The 20209-nt window shown below is 37.7% G+C and overlaps 1 protein-coding gene across 4 annotated transcripts in view; it reads right to left on the bottom strand.

Moving 5' to 3' along the window:
- The window catches only part of LOC149532273 (protein ORANGE, chloroplastic-like), a 256417-nt gene that overhangs the window by 188894 nt on the left and 47314 nt on the right, over window positions 1-20209 (bottom strand). For all 4 annotated transcript variants that reach the window (XM_089807785.1, XM_089807784.1, XM_089807786.1 and 1 more), the window contains exon 2: window positions 19278-19392. In XM_089807785.1, the coding sequence (XP_089663911.1) occupies window positions 19278-19392 (115 nt within the window). The remainder of the gene's footprint in view (window positions 1-19277; window positions 19393-20209) is intronic.

The raw sequence follows: 20209 nt of genomic DNA, 5'->3' as shown, positions 1-20209 counted from the left end.
ACTCCTCCCCCTGTGCACACTCCCTACCCACTAAGAACATGCTTAATTTTGACGTGGATGGAAGATTTACTGCAGCTCTAAGTTTGGACACGCTCAGCTTGGGGCTCCCTCAAAATTTTAATCCATATTGGGATTCTTGCGCCCCAACGCAACGGATTTACTCCTTCCCCTATGCACACTCCCTACCCACTATACATTTGGTGAGAAAATAAAGTTATCCTTTATAAGTTACCTTCCAAAAAGGTACTCTCCACGTATCAAGATGACTCTTTCTTTGCAAGATTTATATCTTCAAAATAATTAATATTCATAAATACATATTGCTATCCCTTTTTAAATAAGTCATTATAAATCTTTTAAATTTAGTGTAAATGAATAGTAATAATTACCATTTATTTAACTCATCATGTAAACAATTTTTCCTCAAAGATACAAATTAAAATTAATTATTAATAATCTAATGTACTTATAACTAATAACATGCCAAAAATGAGATAAGAAATTAATTTTACCTCTTTTGCAATTAAAGAAATATAATGAACACTCATGGTCGTCATCAGTATTTGAGGTAGAATCATACTCAGGATTTTAATTATTAATAATCTAATGTACTTATAACTAATAACATGCCAAAAATGAGATAAGAAATTAATTTTACCTCTTTTGCAATTAAAGAAATATAATGAACACTCATGGTCGTCATCAGTATTTGAGGTAGAATCATACTCAGGATGCAGGTAACACTCGTTGGACTGATCTTGTTCATTTCTGATTACATTGAATTGCATCTGCTTCAAATAGAATGAATACTTTTGACCATTCAATTTAAAGAAAACACCAGCTGGACAATTCACGCAGTCACTTGTACAGCTGGCCATGTATTTGTTCCGTGTTGCTTCAAACTTTTTTGTAAGATAATCATTGTATTTGTGCCATTGACTCTTCTCTTCTACCCACCACTTTTAATAATTAATAAATTTGAAACAATTTGCTTTGAAATTCTCTTTATTCAATTATATATATGGCGGGGTCAATCATATGCTTGATTTCTTTAGGGATCAATGATTCATGGATTCTATGTCACAGTTATGTATATCAGAAGTGTGATCAGATTATTACCTTAATTTGATTTCCTTTGATACCATGCAACTGCTGATGACTTACTATAATATTCAGGTATATTTGAGTGAGGATGGCTGTGAAGGAACTCTGCTTGATTCAGTGCTCCTTCTTGACTGCTGTGTGAGATTGCTTAAGATCTGCTTTTCTTGTCTATTTATTTATTTATTTATCTATCTTTATTTATAAAAGTATTATTAGTTATTTATAATTATTATATACATTACCTATTTTTTTTATCTTAATAATTATTAAATATTATTTTAGTGGGGTTATCACAGAAATTCAATCTGGTGGGTGCTAACTAGCATGGCATCAAGCCAATCGGAACCCTAATGGCACAAAAGATAGCTATTGGTACACAACCCTTCATTCAAGATTTTTTAGTAATTCTGTTATAGAAGAAAGGCTATGATGTGATTCTTGATAAAGGATGGTTGATCACAGTGAAAGTAAACCACAATTGGAAGAAAATTCTTATTAATCTTTGGAGTGTGGTTAGCATTCACATTCACAGAGCATTAAATATACTATCCATGGAGAGTGGAGGGCAAAAGTTTATTACTGACCTAAGATCACAAGTGGTGAGCGAGGAGTTGGTATACTCCTTGAGATCAAAGTTAGAGGGAAAGCCTACTAGAATGGATGAAGGTAGATGGCAGATGGAGTCAAACGAGGAAGGTATTCTAGAATTCAAAGGTTGTTTGGAAGATGAAGTGGGCTTACTCAGCAGTCTCTTCCACTAGCAAATGAAGGGTTACAAGCTCTTCCATCATAAATGTGATATGTTGTAGGTAGAACAAGAGTTAGGAGAGAAAGATATGTTTTTGCCTGTGTATGCGGAATATAATGAAGGGTCAACCTGAGTTAATGAGACTCCAGCGCCCCAATTTGACAAGGAAAAGCCCATACGATACAAGGACCCTGAAATTAAGGAGACAAACCTAGGTGATGAAGCGAGTCAATGGAATATACTAGTCAATGACAACTGGAATCCAATTCTAGAGGTAGAAACCCTCAAGATTTGTATAAAGTATAGGGATTTATTCACTTGGACATACAAGGAATTAAATGAGGTAACTCAAATCTATGCATTCAATGGATTCAACTTGTACCAGGATCCCAACCAATGTGGAAGAGGTCATAAGATATGAACAAGAATTATGTGGCAAAAGTGAATGAGATAGAATGAATGCTAGAAGTAGGTATCATATTCTGAGTATAGACAAGTGAGTGAGTTTCACCTATTGTGATATGATTCAAAAAGGAGGTGAATCAAATTCACATTTGTTTGACTTCTAATTTTTGAATGCAGTCACCATCAAGGACCCATTCACGAAGAGTTCCCTTGAGGAGGTGGTTACACACAAAATGTGCTCCTTTATGGATGATCTTTGGGGTAAAACCAAATCTCTATTGTGGATGAGGACAAGCTCAAAACTACATTTGTGGTCAAAGACGAACTACATCTTGACAACCAAATGTCATTCAAGTGGTGCAATGCTCCCACCACCTTCCAAAGGATAATCCTATATACCTTTGACAAGATGTCTATGGGGAACTTTAAGGCATTTTTAGACGGCTGATCCATCTACAATAGACAAGGCACCCACAAGGTGACCTTAAGGGAATGCATGGAATGGTGTCAAAAAGCTCGGCTAGCATTGTATCCAAAGAAATGTCAATTTATGGTTCCTTAAGGGAAATAGTTCAACCATATTGTGTGCAAGGATGGATTGAAGACAAGATACAAACAAGGTAAGAGTGATTATCCTACCCTATTGACAAGCTGACACAGAAGGGAGAGTCATATGCATGGGAGATGGCACAATGAGAAGCCTTTGACGAACTCCAGACAAGGTTGGTGGTTGCACCTATCTTGGCATACTTGAATTGGGGCAAAGAGTCCTATGTACACGTGAATGCACCCAATTATGCTATTGGTGCCACACTGGCACAAGTAGGAAAGCACAGATTAGATCACCCCATCTATTTCATGAGTCGATTTCTATCAAAAGTGGAAAGAAGCTATAGTACCACAAAGAGGAAATCACTCGTGATGGTTTACGACATACAAAAGTTTTGACACTATCTATTGGCAACTCTATCTACGTTCTATGTGGACCACTAGTCATTAATGTACTTGGTGAATAACCCCATCATTCAAGGGGAGCTCAGTAGGTAGCTACTCTTACTCCAAAAGTTTACCTTTTCAATCATTGTATGACCAAGAAGATGCCATGTGATTATCGATCAACTACCACAAATCAAGTATAGAGAGTTGCCAAGAGGAGTGTATGATGACTTTCCTAATGCTCACCTTTTCCAGATAGTTGCATTAGCGTCATGGTACACTAGCATTAGGAAGTTTCTATTGACTTCACAGTTCTTGAAGGACATGCCACAAAGAGACAAAATGAAGTTCATCATAAGTTGGACATTTTAGTTGATTAACAGGTTGCTCTAAAAACCCAATCAAGTTTTGAGGAGATAAGTCATGGAGGAAGAGATTCTAAGGGTGCTAAGAGAGACACATGAAGGGCTGGTAGGAGGCCACATGGGACTAGTCACCAAAGCTCGAAAAATGTTGCTCATGAAATTATGTTGGCCTACACTATGCAATGATGCTCGTGAATGGGTTGTAAGGTCCAACATCTGCCAAAAGGCGGGCAACCACTTAAGAGGGACTTTATGCCCCTAAATACCTCACATGTATAGGATTTGTTTGAGTAGTGGGGATTGAACTTTATAGGGCCACAATACATCATGATGGTGATAGAGTATTTGACTAAGTGGGTTAAAGCACAAGCACTATCGGACAATTAAGCCTTGAACACAAGGTTTATATATGGGAAAATTATCACCCAGTATGGCATTACATTCCAACTAACAAGTGACTAAGGACATTTTGTGAACCATGTGGTTGAACTCCTGACAATCAAGTTCAAAATCTTTCATGCCTTATAAAACCCTTAATACCAGAGAACCAATGGGTCAGCAGAAGCTACGAATAAGATACCGGTTTCAATCATATACAAGTCATGCGGTGTTGTACAAGAGGATTCGGAGGAAAGGCTTTCATTTGACTATAGACCCACCAAACGACGTATAAGGTTACTACAAGCTAGACACCCTTTGATGAAGGGTTCTCCCCTTACTACCACACACACATAACAGAAATAGAGAAACAATAGCAAATTTGCAAGAGCTGAAAAAGGGCTTTTTATTATCTCCAAAATAATAAAATTACATAATTCATGAATACAATATTCAAAGCCACATAGGCGCCTTCCTTACAATATTCTGCAAGACAGAACTGTGAACCACCACCCAAAACTGCCCTAGACAACCCTACAACCTTCCTTGTATAGGCAATTTTCCAATGTCTAGGAAGGCTCTAGACACTTAGCCCCTCATGAGGCTGACCAAACTTAACATTATATTGTTTTATTACATAGAATCAGCTCAAGACAATATACAATTTATATTTTTTAGTAGCCCAACTTCTGGAGACCAGGACTTTCAAATCATTGACTTGATTGGCTATTATAACCCCTTTCAAAAATGGTAGCTCCTATTCTATGATGCTTGGTCATGCAAGAGTCCATCAATTGTGATTTGACCTCATTTTGAAGCCTCTAAGGCCTTCAAAACTGAGCTCAAGTTTTTTATACCAAAAATCTGCAATAATTTTACCAATATCTAAGATATGGCAATGAAACTCATCTAGCAGGCTAATATATCTAAGATGTGTTGGACTAACTGCCAACATTCCCCTTCAGGATTTGTGACATGGCGCCTCCTGTGTTCTATAAGTCTAGTAGTTGTATCGAGCATTGACAAGTCGATCTTTTGGTGCAATGGCAACACTAGCTTGTAACAAGTGGTATCAGAGCTTGGTCATAGTTTTGAATATCCTCAGGGTTAGACTAACCACCAACATTCCCCTTCAGGATTCATGACATGGCGTAACCTCCTCTTGTGTTCTATAAGTCTAGTGGTTGTATCGGGCATTGGCAAGTTGATCTTTTGGTGCGACAGCAACTCTAGCTTGTAACAAGATGAAGCTCCACCTGTGAAATTAGAACATTCTAAGCTCATATGACCAACTTATTAAGAAAGGAGTAAGCTTCCACAAATAGCAACTCTACATCGAAACAACCCTTATTGAAAAGACAAAAAATAGAAATATTTTTGCGTGATGCAAGATTGCCCTTACACCTAGGATGCTCTTGCATCACCCTTCCAGCTGATATATGGCTAGGAAGCAATTGTACCCGCCAAGATCGTGGTATCTAGTCTACATATAGCCATCGAGAATCGACTTTGTGATATGGAAATCTTACAGGAATTTCATTAACCAAAACTCCAAACTTCCATCCAACCTCGGTATTATGGCTTGGGAGGGCTTAAACATGTCCCCCTTACATGTTCCCATAGTTGGTTTCAACACCTAACTGATTTTCCACAAAATACAACTTCTGGCCAAAATCTTGTCATGCAACTTTGCAAAGTTGCAAATGTTAACATGACAACATTTTGTAACATTGGCAATTTCTCACTTCCCTTGATCACTATGACTCCCATAGATGCAGAATCATGTCCTAGACATGTCTAACATCTCTCCTCATTTTGTGCATTTTGGAGCCATTTTACTCACGATGCCATATTTGGCCTATTTAGCAACTTTTGCATATACCATGACAACTTTAGCCCACATTTGGCAATGACTAACACATGTTAGTAAAATCTATATTGTAGCTGACGGGTAGAATTGTATCCGAAAGAACGCGTGACGATTGACCCACCCCTTCGGGAAAGTATATGTAAATCGTCTGTAGGGACTATTGGAACAGAATCATCATCATAATCATATTGTAAGCATTGGAGTGCATATTGCATATATAAATAAAGTATCTGTTCTATGTTATATCATACTGTACTACATGCGAGAAGTATCTGTTTACCCTGTACGGTAAACATTTGGCATCGTTGCTAGTCAAAATCGGAACAAAGGAAGTGTTATGAAGATTAATGTCGAATCTGCTTAATAAAGATAGGAATAAGATAAAAGATAAAGATGAGATACACGCAGCAAGGGAAGTATTGATTTTAGCACAACAGGCAAAGCGCAGACAAAAGTTTCAGCAGCGTATCGACGGGCATCGAGGGGGTGAAGGGGCACACACGGAGGGAGTGTATTCACCTAGCAAACCGAGAAGTGACAAGGAATTGCTAGAAGAAACGCGACGGCGACTAAATTTGGTGGAAGAGATAAAGGAGGAGTTCTTTAACTTGTATACGCCAAGGGTAGAGAATCTGAACGGAACGGAAGTAACTCGCACGGCTCGAAGTGCCGAAGAAGCACAAGTGTGGAGTGAACTCTTCGTTCCCAATACATCCGATGAACGGATGCAGGCAAAGAATCGAACAACTTCACTTGAGGAAGATCTTTTCTCACCAGATAGCGCAGTTGTCTATAGTAGGGCAATGGTCCAAAGCAGCGCGGTTGTGCAAAACAGCGCAAGTGCTTAGAACAATGCAGGTGCTCAATACACGGCAAGTACCACCACTTTAGAAGAAAGTAGCAGCAATGGCAGGATTGAAGGAAAAATTGTCAAAGTTCAATGGTGATGGAACGACAGATTCAATCAGACACTGCAAAACATGCAAAACAATATGGGCAGCGAATGGTGTACAGACCAAGATGATTGGGTCTGATAGTTCCCAGTGATCCCAGGGGGTGTAGCAATTGATTACTTTTCAGATGCCGATTCACAGAAATTAACTACATGGACAAAAATCAAGAAGGAATTCATAGCAATGTTCTAACCACTAAGGGACGATATGAAATTGTGGCAGAAATATATAGCACGAAATAAGGAAAGAATGAAATGGTTCATGCTTATGCAAGAAGACTGAAAGAGTTGGTAGGGAAGATGGAGAGCCCACCGGTAGACGGATTAAAGAAAAGATGGTTTATTGAAGGGCTATGGCCGGCACTAATGGAGATGAAGATTGTACCTCCAGCATCGTACATAAATGTGTATAATCGGGCGATGGATCTGGAGAGTGAGTAGAAAACGAGCAAAAAGAAGAAGCACAAATCGTCAGACTCAAAAATTCATCTTTCGAAAGTAGAAACAGCGACAAAGAATCAATTAAGAAGGTTCAAGCGTTGTAGACGGACATGTTACAGATGATGGAGTTTAAAATCTGAAAAAGAATCCCGACTCCGTGAAAGGGGAATTGTGGTGTACGGACTGTATGGAGGAGGCCACACAAAGGGCTCCTGCGCAGGTAATGCAAATGGAAGTTCCTATGAAACTGAATGACCTTCTTACAATGCCTCAATTACAGACAACTATAGTGAACATGACACCACTCCTGAAAGCAACGGAAGAGACAGGAAAGGATGGCAACGGAGCAATTGCAACAGACCCAATGCTACTGGCACTCACTACGGGAAGACATCCGATAGTAGTAGAGATGGGTATCCTAGGAACCGTACTCATGGACACAATCGTAGACAAAGGGTCAGGAGTAAATGTACTACTGGAGGATATATGGAAAAAGTTGGGACAACCTACATTTCAATTTCTCACTGCTGATCAGCACGGAATCAAGCCCTTAGGGACTCTGATGGCGCAACTTGTAACCATCAGGACACGGCCATTCTTATTGGATTTTGTAGTCATTTCGTTAAAAAGAACAAGGTATGACGCCATCCTTGGACGAGGCTGGCTGGTAAAGGCGAAGGTGAAACATGATTGGAAACGGAATACCCTATCCATGGAACACGAAGGCTGAAGATTTGTAATTGACTTACACACATAGATGATAGGGATTCTAAAGGCGAAGGTGGAGGGGTCAACGAAGGGAAGAAGAGAACGGAACCTGATGAAGAGGGAGTATTGAGACTAGGAGGGTCTAACGATGATGACTTAGACTCGGTGAATGGTCTACTCCATTGGCAGATGGAGGAGTACAAGCCTCTTTCCGAGCTGTAATATGTTAAGGGTCAATGAAGGTAATAAAAGACAGGAAAATGAATGTCCGAAGGAATATAGAGAAGCGAAAGAAGGAAAGGTGGTTACAAATGAAACTGAAAGAAAGAACATACCAGCCAGTACAAGAGGAAGAACATACCGTACAAACCCAGCAAAAGGAAAGATACCACCGTACAGTACATGGTGAACAGACTGTGCAGAAATAAAAGCTTACACCACACCACGGATTTAATAAAAAGGTGTCGGCAACAAGGAAAACACATCGTAACAAAGAGGAAGGGCTTAATAAAAACTTCAGCAGTACAGAGTGAAGGTTCTAGAATTAAGAATACAGTTATTAACGGCAAGGAGTGGCAGCCGACGGAATTCATGGTACCAAATTTGAGGATGTCATGTCCCCTTCTCAATGTTAGTTCTGGGTGACAAAATTAATCTATCTCCACATCCGGATAGATTAATATCGACTTCTGCCAGGATGCTATCCAGTCACAAAAGGGGAATTTAATTTAATACATTCCAGGACGTTATTAAAGGTACTGTGTTAAGTCACTTTAATGTTTTAAAGTTATTTACTTTATAAATAGTTTTAAGTGACTACAAGACAAAAATGACTTTTTAATCCCACATTCTTTGCACGTGGTACCTTTCCCTCATTTCGAGGCTATAAATGCACGAGTTTGCATTGGGATTGAGGAGAAGAAAAGTTATGCACTAGATATTTTGAATCCTGGTTGCTTTAATGTGACTGGACTGTGACTTTGAGGACGAAACCCCTCAAGTCTGGAGACACGTAAGGAGCTGGACGATACCCCAAGCCTCCTGTAAATGTGAGTATAAGACATTGGGCAGAAATCGGCAAATAATAAGGTTGAACAAATCGAAGAATGGAAACAAGTATGTAGCAAACGTGTGACCTTGGCATTTTCAGTACCTTCCGTTCTGTGTTTTCCATCCAGTCTTAGACGTCATTACCAGATTTACATATGAAGGACAAGGATACTGGTGGTGTAGCCATGGTCTGCAAACCATAATGTTTCCCATGAATACTTTATGGCTAATAGCACATTCGGGTTGGAAATCAGGCAAACGTATTTGGAAAATATTGTCTTTTACGTGGAATAGACCACAAGGGGGTCGGGTACTGGTTTTTCCGGTTGCATCTGCCACGTACATTACAGAACTTGGAAGTGGTAAAGATTTATGGCTGTCGGCAGTTGGATTGCTACTGTGCAGCTAACGTTTAATTGAGTCTCATCCTGGACGGGTCGGGTGGTCATTTCGTGAGTAGGAATCACCGCTGACAAACACGGGTGGACTATTGCATTTATGCCAATATTCAGAGCGCACACTCTTGACAGGTCGGGTCACTGAAAACGTAAGAGAAGGTGTCTGCGGACTCACGTTGTTGGAAGAGACTGGAGTTAAATGAGAAAGAGACTGAACTGGAACTTGGTCTACGGCCCTTGGAGTGGTTAATACAGTCGACGCCAGGCAGCAGGAAACATTGACAGCAAACCCAACGTGATCTGAGGTATTTCTGGGTCACATTCTCATTTGCAAATGTGTGTGCTAGTATATTGTGTTTTGTATGAAAGAATAAGCATCTTACCTGTGGAGACGGTACTGTTGCAAATTATGAGTTGTTAGTGCTATTTCAATATTTGAACTAGGTGGGTCTTGTGATACAGTTGTCAGAAATTTAACTTCCTATTAGTTGGCCTGAATGGTCGTTCAGTTACCTTTTAGTTTAATGTGAGATTGTATTGTGTGAGAATGTTCCATTTAGCACTATGGCAACAGTTATCAGGAAGTCTGTGATTTGTTTGACAAAATTTCTACTGTAGTAACAAACTCATCTGGCACAGTAATTGAATCAATGATCATGAACTGATCACTACAGAAATCTGTGAATTGTTGTTTAAATCACTAATTACAATTGCATAACAACATTGGCTAAATTTAATGTCAAAACGTCATTAAGTCCATCAGTTCTACTGGAAGTGATAGCTCAGTTTATTACAGAGGATTGCGATCGAAAACAAACTAGGAGATATGGAAAGCCTAAGGGAAAGATTGTACAATTTAAATAAACTTGATGAGCGAGGACTGCAGGCACGATGGGCCATGGAGGTTACACAGAATAGGTGTAAGGCATTGCATGACAAGCATTTAAAATTGAACAAACTTCAACCGGACCAATTAGTTTTAAAGTATAATGGACGTAACAAGATCAGACCAGGAAAGTTCACAGTGAAATGGGTAGGACCATACAAGATCTGCAAAGTTGGCGATAATGGACCAATAAAATTATGGATGCTCAACAAGAAAGAAGTACCCAATGCAATGAATGGGTCAAAGCTGAAAGTTTATCATGAAAGAAATAGCGTGTCTCCGAACAACTCAAAAAGAGTATAAACATAATAATAAGTGATGTATATATGTAAATATAAGTAATTATATTAAGTAGGTACAATAGGAAGTAGTCAAAATGAGCATAATATATGGACCTCGAGCAACAATCAAGGAAGAGTAATTCATACTATACAACATTAGGCTAAACGAGGGAGTAAAAACTGTTGTATGGTCACAAATTAGAAGCAATATAAACATACCATACGGTCATGATTAGGAAGGAAACATTACCGTATGGTTTAATAGTATAGGAGCTGACACCATACGGCCACTAGAATAAAGGGAGAGATCAAATAGACCACCATACGGAACAAGAGAAGGCACGATGGATACTGTATGGCCTACAAGTGAAGATTTTGGAATTGAAGACTACTGAAAAAATACCGTACAAACTGGAAGGAAGGACTACCGTACGAATAGCACTTTGGAAGGATGAACTGTTGTACGGCCATATGGCTCACACAGAAAAGGGAACACTTGAAATACTGTACGATATTTGCAAATACAATCCCATTCAAATTAGTGAAGCACCGTACGATAAAGAAGCCACGACCATCATATAGTAATTGATACCATATGGTCCTCAACCAAAAGAAGACCACCACACGAACTCAGGAGTGTCGTACACCATACGACAGCCATAGAGAAGCTATAAAATAAGTGCAAGGAAGACTATCTACAAGAGAGTATAGATGTCGTACGGTCTGAAGGAAAGTAAACATAGAATACCGTATGGTCTAAAGGGTAGTCAAGCATAGATACCGTATGGCCCAAGGGCAAATATACTTAGAACACCGTACGGTCATCAACTAGCAAAAGATCACAGTATGGACTCACTTGAAGGGAAGGAGGTTGTCGTACACCATACTATAAATACAGAGAAGTTATAAAACATCATTGCATAGCCATACAACATAAATTGATACAAGGGACAACCACCGTATGGACACAGAAGAAGGGTAATAAGAGGTTCTCTAAACAAATTTATAATAAATAAAAAGCGACGACAAATCAAAACAGTTCACAATGAATAAGGAAAGACATAAACAAGTACTAAAGAAAACATAAGCGGTTGGCAAAAAGAGTGGGATCAGAAGAACCAAGATCGCGTGGGGGCGCTACCCCTCGACCCAACTAGGGGCGTTGCCCCCTAGAGCCCCAATCAATTCAGTTATCAGTTCTAGGAAGTGTGATCAGTTGATGAGACCTGGAGCTGCTGTATACCAAAGGTGGAGAGAGCATTGGAGCAAGCCTTTCGAGAGGGTACTATGCTTTGAGGCACTCGGAGTAGATGTTGAACGTGAAGCTGTCTTGATGGATGCATAGAGAGCTCGAGAGGAGCTAACCATCCAATTGGAGGCAATAGAGTGACACTTGGCTTAGTGTACCCAGAAGTTGGGAGCAGAGAAGGCGGCATGGGTTGCTATCAAGGTCAAATTTTCTAGGGAGCCAGTATTGTGTTAGCAGAGGCTATAGATGCAACATTTTTTTGAGACCAATTTGGTGCAGGCATGGGAGGAATGTGAATGTAATGTGATGGAAAAAGATCTATCCTGTTATAGTTAGTCATAGTTAATGTATTCCATTTTGTTACTTTGTCTTGGTAATTTTCTAATTGTCGTTTGGAGACGACTTTTCTTTTTGGTGGGGATGATGTTGTCAATAAAATCTATATTGTAGCCGGCAAGTAGAATTGCAGCTGAAAGGGCATGTGATGGTTGAGTCACCCCTTTGGGCAAGTATATGTACATCGTCTGTAGGGACTATTGGAACAGAATCATCATCATAATCATATTGTAAGCATTGGAGTGCATATTGCGTATATGAATAAAGTATTTATTTTGTGTTATATCATATTGTACTACATACGAGAAGTATCCATTTACCTTGTACGGTAAACAACACACACCCCCTAACTTACTCACACACCCCTATTGGACCCTTGATTGTTCCTTATTCTATCCATGACCTGGCTAAGGTCACAACAAACCAAAACTTTAAGGGTTTATTGCCCAAACCCTAGGTGCTCCTACACCAAGTACCAATCTAGGGGAGTTAGAGTTGGACCTTTGCATGACATGGTTAGCTGGGAGAGAAGTCCAAGTGCATGGCTCTTTGGTTAGGAATTAGCCCATGTGAGAGCATATCAAGCAGTAGAGCACCTGCTCTTATTTTCTATAGGGGGTTGTGCTGAGGAGTTTATCCAATGTTTTAACTCTCGAGGATGACCTACTATGGAGATGCTTGCCATGTTGGAGGATTGAAGACTTCATGATCTAGTAGGGGAGAACAGAACCCAATCCTTAAGCATTCCAAAATGGGTATTATACCCTCAAGATGGCCCAACATTGGGAAACAGGAGTTGAGGTCATGCGAGTGGTAGCTATTGTAGCTCGAGAGGAGCTAGCCACTCGGCTCTTGATGGTAGAGGATAAGATAGTTCACCAACGGGCTCAAATGACATCCTTATAGGAGTTGGACCACGAGAAGGCTTAGTGGGGGTAGTAGTGGAGACTTGCCTTATTGCAGCAGTCAAGGAGACTAATAAGAAGCACAAGGAGGTTATGGAAGCAGTGTTTATGCTGAAGATCACCTAGGAGAGACAGTTGTCACTCGAGAGGGACAATGAGGTACTAAGTAGGTCTTCCTCATCGAGGAGGCTCACTAGGGTCCCAACGCCTTGATTTCATTTTTGTATAGTTGTATTTCACATCTTGTTGTGTTTCATCCAGAGATGGCTTTCTTTTTGGGGGGATGTTGTTGTTGAGTTAAGTAGTAGTTGTTAGTTATTGTCAAGGGGTCAACATTTGACCAATGGTTGTACGATTGGCACTCATATTTGGTCGACCCCCTTATATATAGCATTATACTTGTCTTCAAAAGGAGGTAAGAATGATACTATTGTTGTGGTTGTTCTAGAGATACATTGCAATCTGGTGATCAATTGATATATCTATGAGTCCTCTATACATTGTGCATGTGAACAATTACATTTTACTTGCATTCTATTATGTTTTGAACAACTAACCTATGGGGAAAACATATATTAATGACTACTCTTCAACACAATGACTATATGCTCAAAGCAAGAATAATTTAGTCTTCAAATCAAGCCCAACTTTCACATATGAATGTATCACTGTTAAAGGATTCACGCTAGTTCATGAATTCCTTTTCCATTGTATTTCCTAATCTCCACAATATGCAATATTTGATTTGTAACTTGAATTAGAAATCAAGCACACAATTGGTGATCATAAACATAACATAATACTTAATCTCTACAAATATTTTGATAAACCAATAGTATTTCCCCACATGAAATCTCAATTTGTAACTCAACAAACTCTCTCATTGTGATTCTTTGACTTCTTATCTATTATACTTCCTTCTTACGAATCCTCCTCCATTGAATGATTTCAAATGCTTTTATATATCAGATAAATTGTAAAGATAGATTTTGTCCAAGAGGCACCTCCTATGACTATTTATAACTGCCTTCATGTCTTGCCATACTTGTTAATTGTGGGATATTATCTCATTGACAATAATCATTTCCCTTTATAAGTTTAGTCTTATTAACTAGTCCATATTATCCTTAGGTGGTAGTCATGAGATATGGCTAAATATAGTTATTATGGGCATTATTATAATCGAATGATCAATTAATATATCTAGGAGTACTCTATACATTGTGCATATGTATACTGTTAAACTTTACTTCCATTCTATTATGTTCTAAACAAGTACCCTAGGGGGCAAACATATATGAATGACCAATCTTCAAATGATGGCTATATGCTCAAAACAAGAATAATTTTATCTTCATCAAGCCCAACTTTCACATATGAATGTATTGTTGTGAAAGGATTCACGCTACTTCATAATTCCTTTGTTGTATTTCCTAGTCTCCATGTTATGAAATATTTATTTGTAACTTGAATTAGTAGTCAAGCACCTAGCTAATTATCATAAACAAGACATACTATGTGAATCTCAATCTCTACGAGTATTTTGATAAACTAATAACACCCCCGAGAAATATCAATTTGCACTCGGAAAATCTCTCATTGTGATTCTTTGACCTTCTTATCCACTATACTTCTTTATTGCTCCTCCGTTGAATGATTTCAAATATCTTTATATATCTTGTAAATTAGAAAGATAGATTGTGTCTCAAGAGACACCTCTCATGACTATTTGTAATCACCTTAGTGTCTTCCCATACTTGTCAATTTTGAGATATTATCTCATTGATAATAATCATTTTTTATTAATGCAAAAGCAGGTTTTGAAGGGACCCAAAAGTCTTTACATCCACCCAAATTCATTTTTACACTAAGCCCATGAGTGAATGTATACCAATGCCCTCCTCTTTGCTTGCTTAGTGATTCGTTTGTACTTTCTCTCCCTATCAATGACATCCTATCCAAACTCAAAGACTCATGTCACCTTGCTGAATTTGGGCTTGAGGTTGTAAGGGCGTTTCATGGTCATATGTAAGTGCCTTTTTTTGCCTCCTTTCATGATGCAAGTTCTCTCTTGGCCTCCTTGCATGATATAAATGCCCTATTGGTGTGTATTTACCACTATGGGTAACAGGTTCAACACATACAGAATAGATAGTAACAGAAAGTAATAGATAATACACAAACACAACATCATTATCAAAGAACTCACCAACTTCTTTATTAATTTCAGCTAATGTTTAAATTCATGTATTCAAACTCACAATGACAGCATTACTCCATTCACAATGATGACGATCGGATACAAGTACATGAGAATATAAAGTGTTCAAGGGTTGTTTGTCGACCAACCAACTACCCAATTGCCTACCCCTTAGGACAATACATACTAATCATATGTTAATAGTTACATTACCAACAACGTTGTGCTTACATAGTTTAAGTGCGCTCTTGGCCTCCTTACACAATGTAAGTGCCCTCTTGGCCTCCTTATATGGTGTGAGTGTTCTCTTGGCCTCCACCTAGATGCAAATGTCATCTTGGCCTCCTCACCCCAAGTTCCCTCTTGGCCTCCTTATAGATGTAAGTGACTTCCTAGTGTAAATGTTGATCGATCTCCATGAATCAATCTTAGTCCTTTGTGCTCTTGTGTTGACTGCTTTGATATATAATTATGCTTCCTAATCAAATATAGTATATACTACTGATACATTTGATTGATTGGATGATCAATTCATGTCTTATACTCTGATCTGCCCTTTATTGAGTACCAATTGCTAATTGAGTATTGATTGTTTAACCCTTAATTCATAGACCATGTATCCCCTTTAATGCTTGGAATGGATCATCCTTTATATTTCATCGGTCCAAGGGTCACCACCTTTAGTAAGAATTGAGTGACCACTTTTCATGGTTGGCTTTGATAATTATATATTATGTCCCAAATTGATCTTCATTGGATGTCCTCCTCAAATGAAATCTTCTCCCCTACATATCCTCCAATGTGAAAGAGTCGCGCCTCTTCATAATGGCTACAACCTTTCACAATTGCCACCCTTCAAAAGCATCACAACCCTTCATCATTTCTACACTTTGAGAAAGTCATAACCTTTCATAATTCTCACATCATCATTTCTACTCTTCAAGAGAGTCACAACCTTTCATATTTTGTGATGTCTCCAATTTTAATGTAATAATTAATTAATTAATTGGTCCTAGAGGTGGAATCATGAACCTAGAGGTGGAGGCATTATTGACAATTGATTGCAGGAACAATTGCCACCATTGTTTGAGTATGAAGTCTATCCTCCTTAGGTGGCGATCATGAAGGATTACATCGATGAATTTCAAGACTAACATAATTGGGATACTGAAGACCAAGCACAACAATGTTTATGTCAAAGTGACACAATGGAATTTAATCGACAATATGACATAGCAAAGGTTGGATGCCAATTCACTGATTACGACTACACGGTTGGTTTGGGATCCTAGAGCTTATGGCATTTCGTTCAATTACGGATTGCTTGAGGGCAAGTAGTCTTTGGGGGGCAAGGATTTGCAATGTCCCCATTTATTATGTAATAATTAATTAATTAATTGGTCCCAAGAATTAAATTAAATAATGAAGGACATTTAATTAATATATAAATATGGGCTCAAATTAATAAAATAATGAAATAATTAATATTGTCAGCTTGTATTTGTAAATCTCTAGATGCTTCTTTGAGGCCTTTATAAGGAGATGTCTAGGCATTGTAATGAATCATGGATTGGATTGGATTTCTCTTTGTATTTCCAAAGGCAAGAGGCTGAGGACTTGTTCACAGTTTCAAAGGTGTAAGACCCTCCCTATTTTGCATGTTGCAGTTTTGGTGGTCTAACACCACCTATTCTACCATTGGAGATATCACTCAAATATCTCATTATGCGTGCCAAATCTGTTATTCGACATCATTTGGCGACTATTTCTATCTGCTTGGATCTTGTCCGATGCACATGTAATTGAAGTAATGAATTTGAAAGTAACGTATTTTGTGTCATTGGCATTTGGCATTTGGTGACTATCTCTAGATGCTTTCTTGTAAGTACGGATCTACTAAATTGTGTTGTGGTGAATATAAGCAATAATCGTCTCTAGTGTTTATTCATTTCAACCCTAGCATCACTGGTGATTGGCAGTGTTTAACACTTGGACTTGTGCAATAACTTTATTAATTCCTATACTACACCTTCAAGCAACATATCGTTGTAAGTCAAGCCGAGGTATACCCCATACTCACCGCGTACAATCTTAAAATTCTCCATTCGGCACTCCAACCCTTGGACAACCTCCATTCACAAATATTGTGCGGACTCCACACTTCCACACATACTTACAGACACAACACTTCCCTACCATACGACTCCTTCACCATCTCCATACGGTCCACAACTCCTACCATACACTGACTCACACTCCTCCTCGGCAGACTTCTCTCCACCGTATGGCCATCAAATTGGTCATGTGTACATCTTGTACAGACATAATTGTGGCATGAGGAGTAGGTGTTTGAAGGGAACATTACAGGGGTGTTTGAACAGAACATTACATAATTACAACCATTCATCATTGCTGCCCTTTGAAAGAGTCATTTCCTTGTTTACTTATTCCTTTTTTCTTCCATCAATCCTTCTTCAACTCCTATGCTCCTGTCATTCTACATTCCTCCATATCCCCTTTCAAATGAACTCTCCTCCCTTTTATATCTTATGTACAGGGAATCAAAACTCTTCATTGCATATCCCTTGACATTTCATTGAGCTTAATTAACTTGTAATTATGTTTTTTTATTTTTTTTATTTATTTAATATCTAACATTAAATCCTAGTTCAAACGAGGGGCATTACAACTAAGATTTATTAAAAAAAACTTTTGAAAGAATAACACTGGATAAAATATAACGTATACATCTATCCTATTCTAAGTATTTTTTTGTGAATAATAGCTTAGTTACCAATTCGTGAAACAAATCCCATTCGGGCACGTGAATCAGATCTGTGGAATCGTGATTTTTTTTTCCCAATTATGATTCTTGGAGGATTCGTGTGTGTGTGTGTGTGTGTGTATATGTAAATATATAGATATATGCATTATATATACTAAAAAATGAGAGAAACATACATAATTCTAAAACTAAATCATTTCATAGTATGAATTTGTGATTCTAGTAGGAATCTATGGATCAAAGCCGTTATGATTATAAGAAAATAATCAGAAAAACAAAAAATAAAATAAAAATATTTTAAAAATCGGAAAAAAACAAAAATAAATAAATAAATTGAGACGAATCCAGGCACAAATCCAAATCCGAATCCAGCCTCTAGGGCAAGAATCTGGTAACTAAGAATAATAATGATGCAACATATTTGCGCACCTTGTAGTTTTAAATGTAATTGACATAAAAACATACAATACTTTTACTACTTAAGATATAATAACACAATTTAACAATGAAATAAGAATATTGGTTTCTATCTTTTATTAGCAAGTTATCTAATGAAGTGCTAGAACCTAGATTTTTTGAGTTATTAGATTGCAACATGCTAGTATCTTAGTTATTCAATAAGCTATGGAAATTCACATTATCAATTGTTTATAACAATGTCAAGCCAATGGCTAGGTTGATAACCACAACAATGAATACTTAAGAAAATTGCATTGAATTCTAAAATCAGATTTCATCAATAGCTTAGACATTTGGCTAGATGGAATTTTAGCCATACTATCAGCAAAGTGATACGAGAGTGGAAGGATATGTTTGATCATGTAGAAGTGAAATCCTTGGCACTCAGTTGAGTGAAAGAATCAATTTGATCATGCAAACTTATGTGAAATCCTTGATATCAGCTAGAACAAGGGTCTCATCTCCTAATTGCTCTACAACCTCACTTCTCTTCCATGATGTGAATGATTTTAGCTGAACTAAAGGATTTAGTAAGTGGAAAATAAAAATACTTTAACATAATTTTTCCTAAGATTAGATAGAAAATTAGTCATTATTCATTTATTCAGCATTATGTGTCATGACATATCCTCTTTTACAATACATATAGACAAAAATCTGATTTGATTTCCATTAATATATTAAGACATCATGTTCATGTTGGAATCTGCACAATGGATGGCATCAAGCAAGTATATTAGTTCTAAATTTATTCACACATAAAATCCAAAATATTATAGACATAAAAAATTACCAAAATATTATTGTACTTAAAAGGTTACCTCTTCCATATGTAGAAAAATTTTGTTGCGACGACTTCTAATATTATCTTGAATCTCTTGTAATTGCATTTTTCCAAAATCTTGTACTGTTTCGGGTCCTTCTATAATACAAAAGCTGCAATCAATAATATGTTTTCATGAGCATTATAATCTATAGTTATATTACATGACTTCCAATTGCAATGCTTGAAATTTTATGTCAAATCAAACATGTTATGTGATAGCAAAGATATGAAAAATCATCTAAAACCAAAAGTTTCTCGAGGTCAAGCATTGAATAGCCCATGAGTAAACTTTAATGCCTTAGTGTCATTCAGAAAATTATAAAATAAGTAATTCAGTCTACAGTAGTTGATGGTTACTTGACAGTTGCCAATGGCTGGCTACATATATCTTGTTGTACTCGTAGTTGGGGACCACACATATGTTCCTATGTACATTGCATAACGGATAAATGAAAATAAAGGCATATCTTTCTTCAATATGATTGTAAGTAATTAATATTGATCTATTCTATTATGATGTAATTTTTGTTTACTCTGTATTTCATTCAAGTAAAAAAATCTGGCAAATTATAACTTACAAATGGGAATCATGGCAATGTAATTGAACAGCCTATCATCAAACCTATACAACCCAACAAGGAACGAGAAGACCAACTTACACGGAACCTAAGTAAGTTGTAGAACATCTCGTTGAAAGAACACATTTGGAGGGAAGCTCTCATGAGAGAGGTCCCTCAAGATGCTATCTGGTATAATCTCACCATCAACAAAGACAATGAGCATCTGCTGCATAGACTGCTAAGGCATTTTGCATGCCACTTTACCATCCTGCAAGACCTTCAAGCAGAGAGGGGTCTGGAATAGCTAAGGAAAAAGGAACTGTGATAGTACAAAGAAAGTAACTGGCAGGAGGAAGAATCTGAAAAC

The sequence above is a fragment of the Cupressus sempervirens genome, chromosome 10 (genome assembly GCF_028749045.1).
Source record: "Cupressus sempervirens isolate cs-2001-9-10 chromosome 10, ASM2874904v1, whole genome shotgun sequence".
Taxonomy (NCBI): Eukaryota; Viridiplantae; Streptophyta; class Pinopsida; order Cupressales; family Cupressaceae; genus Cupressus; species Cupressus sempervirens.
This window is presented reverse-complemented; position numbering and strand designations above follow the sequence as displayed.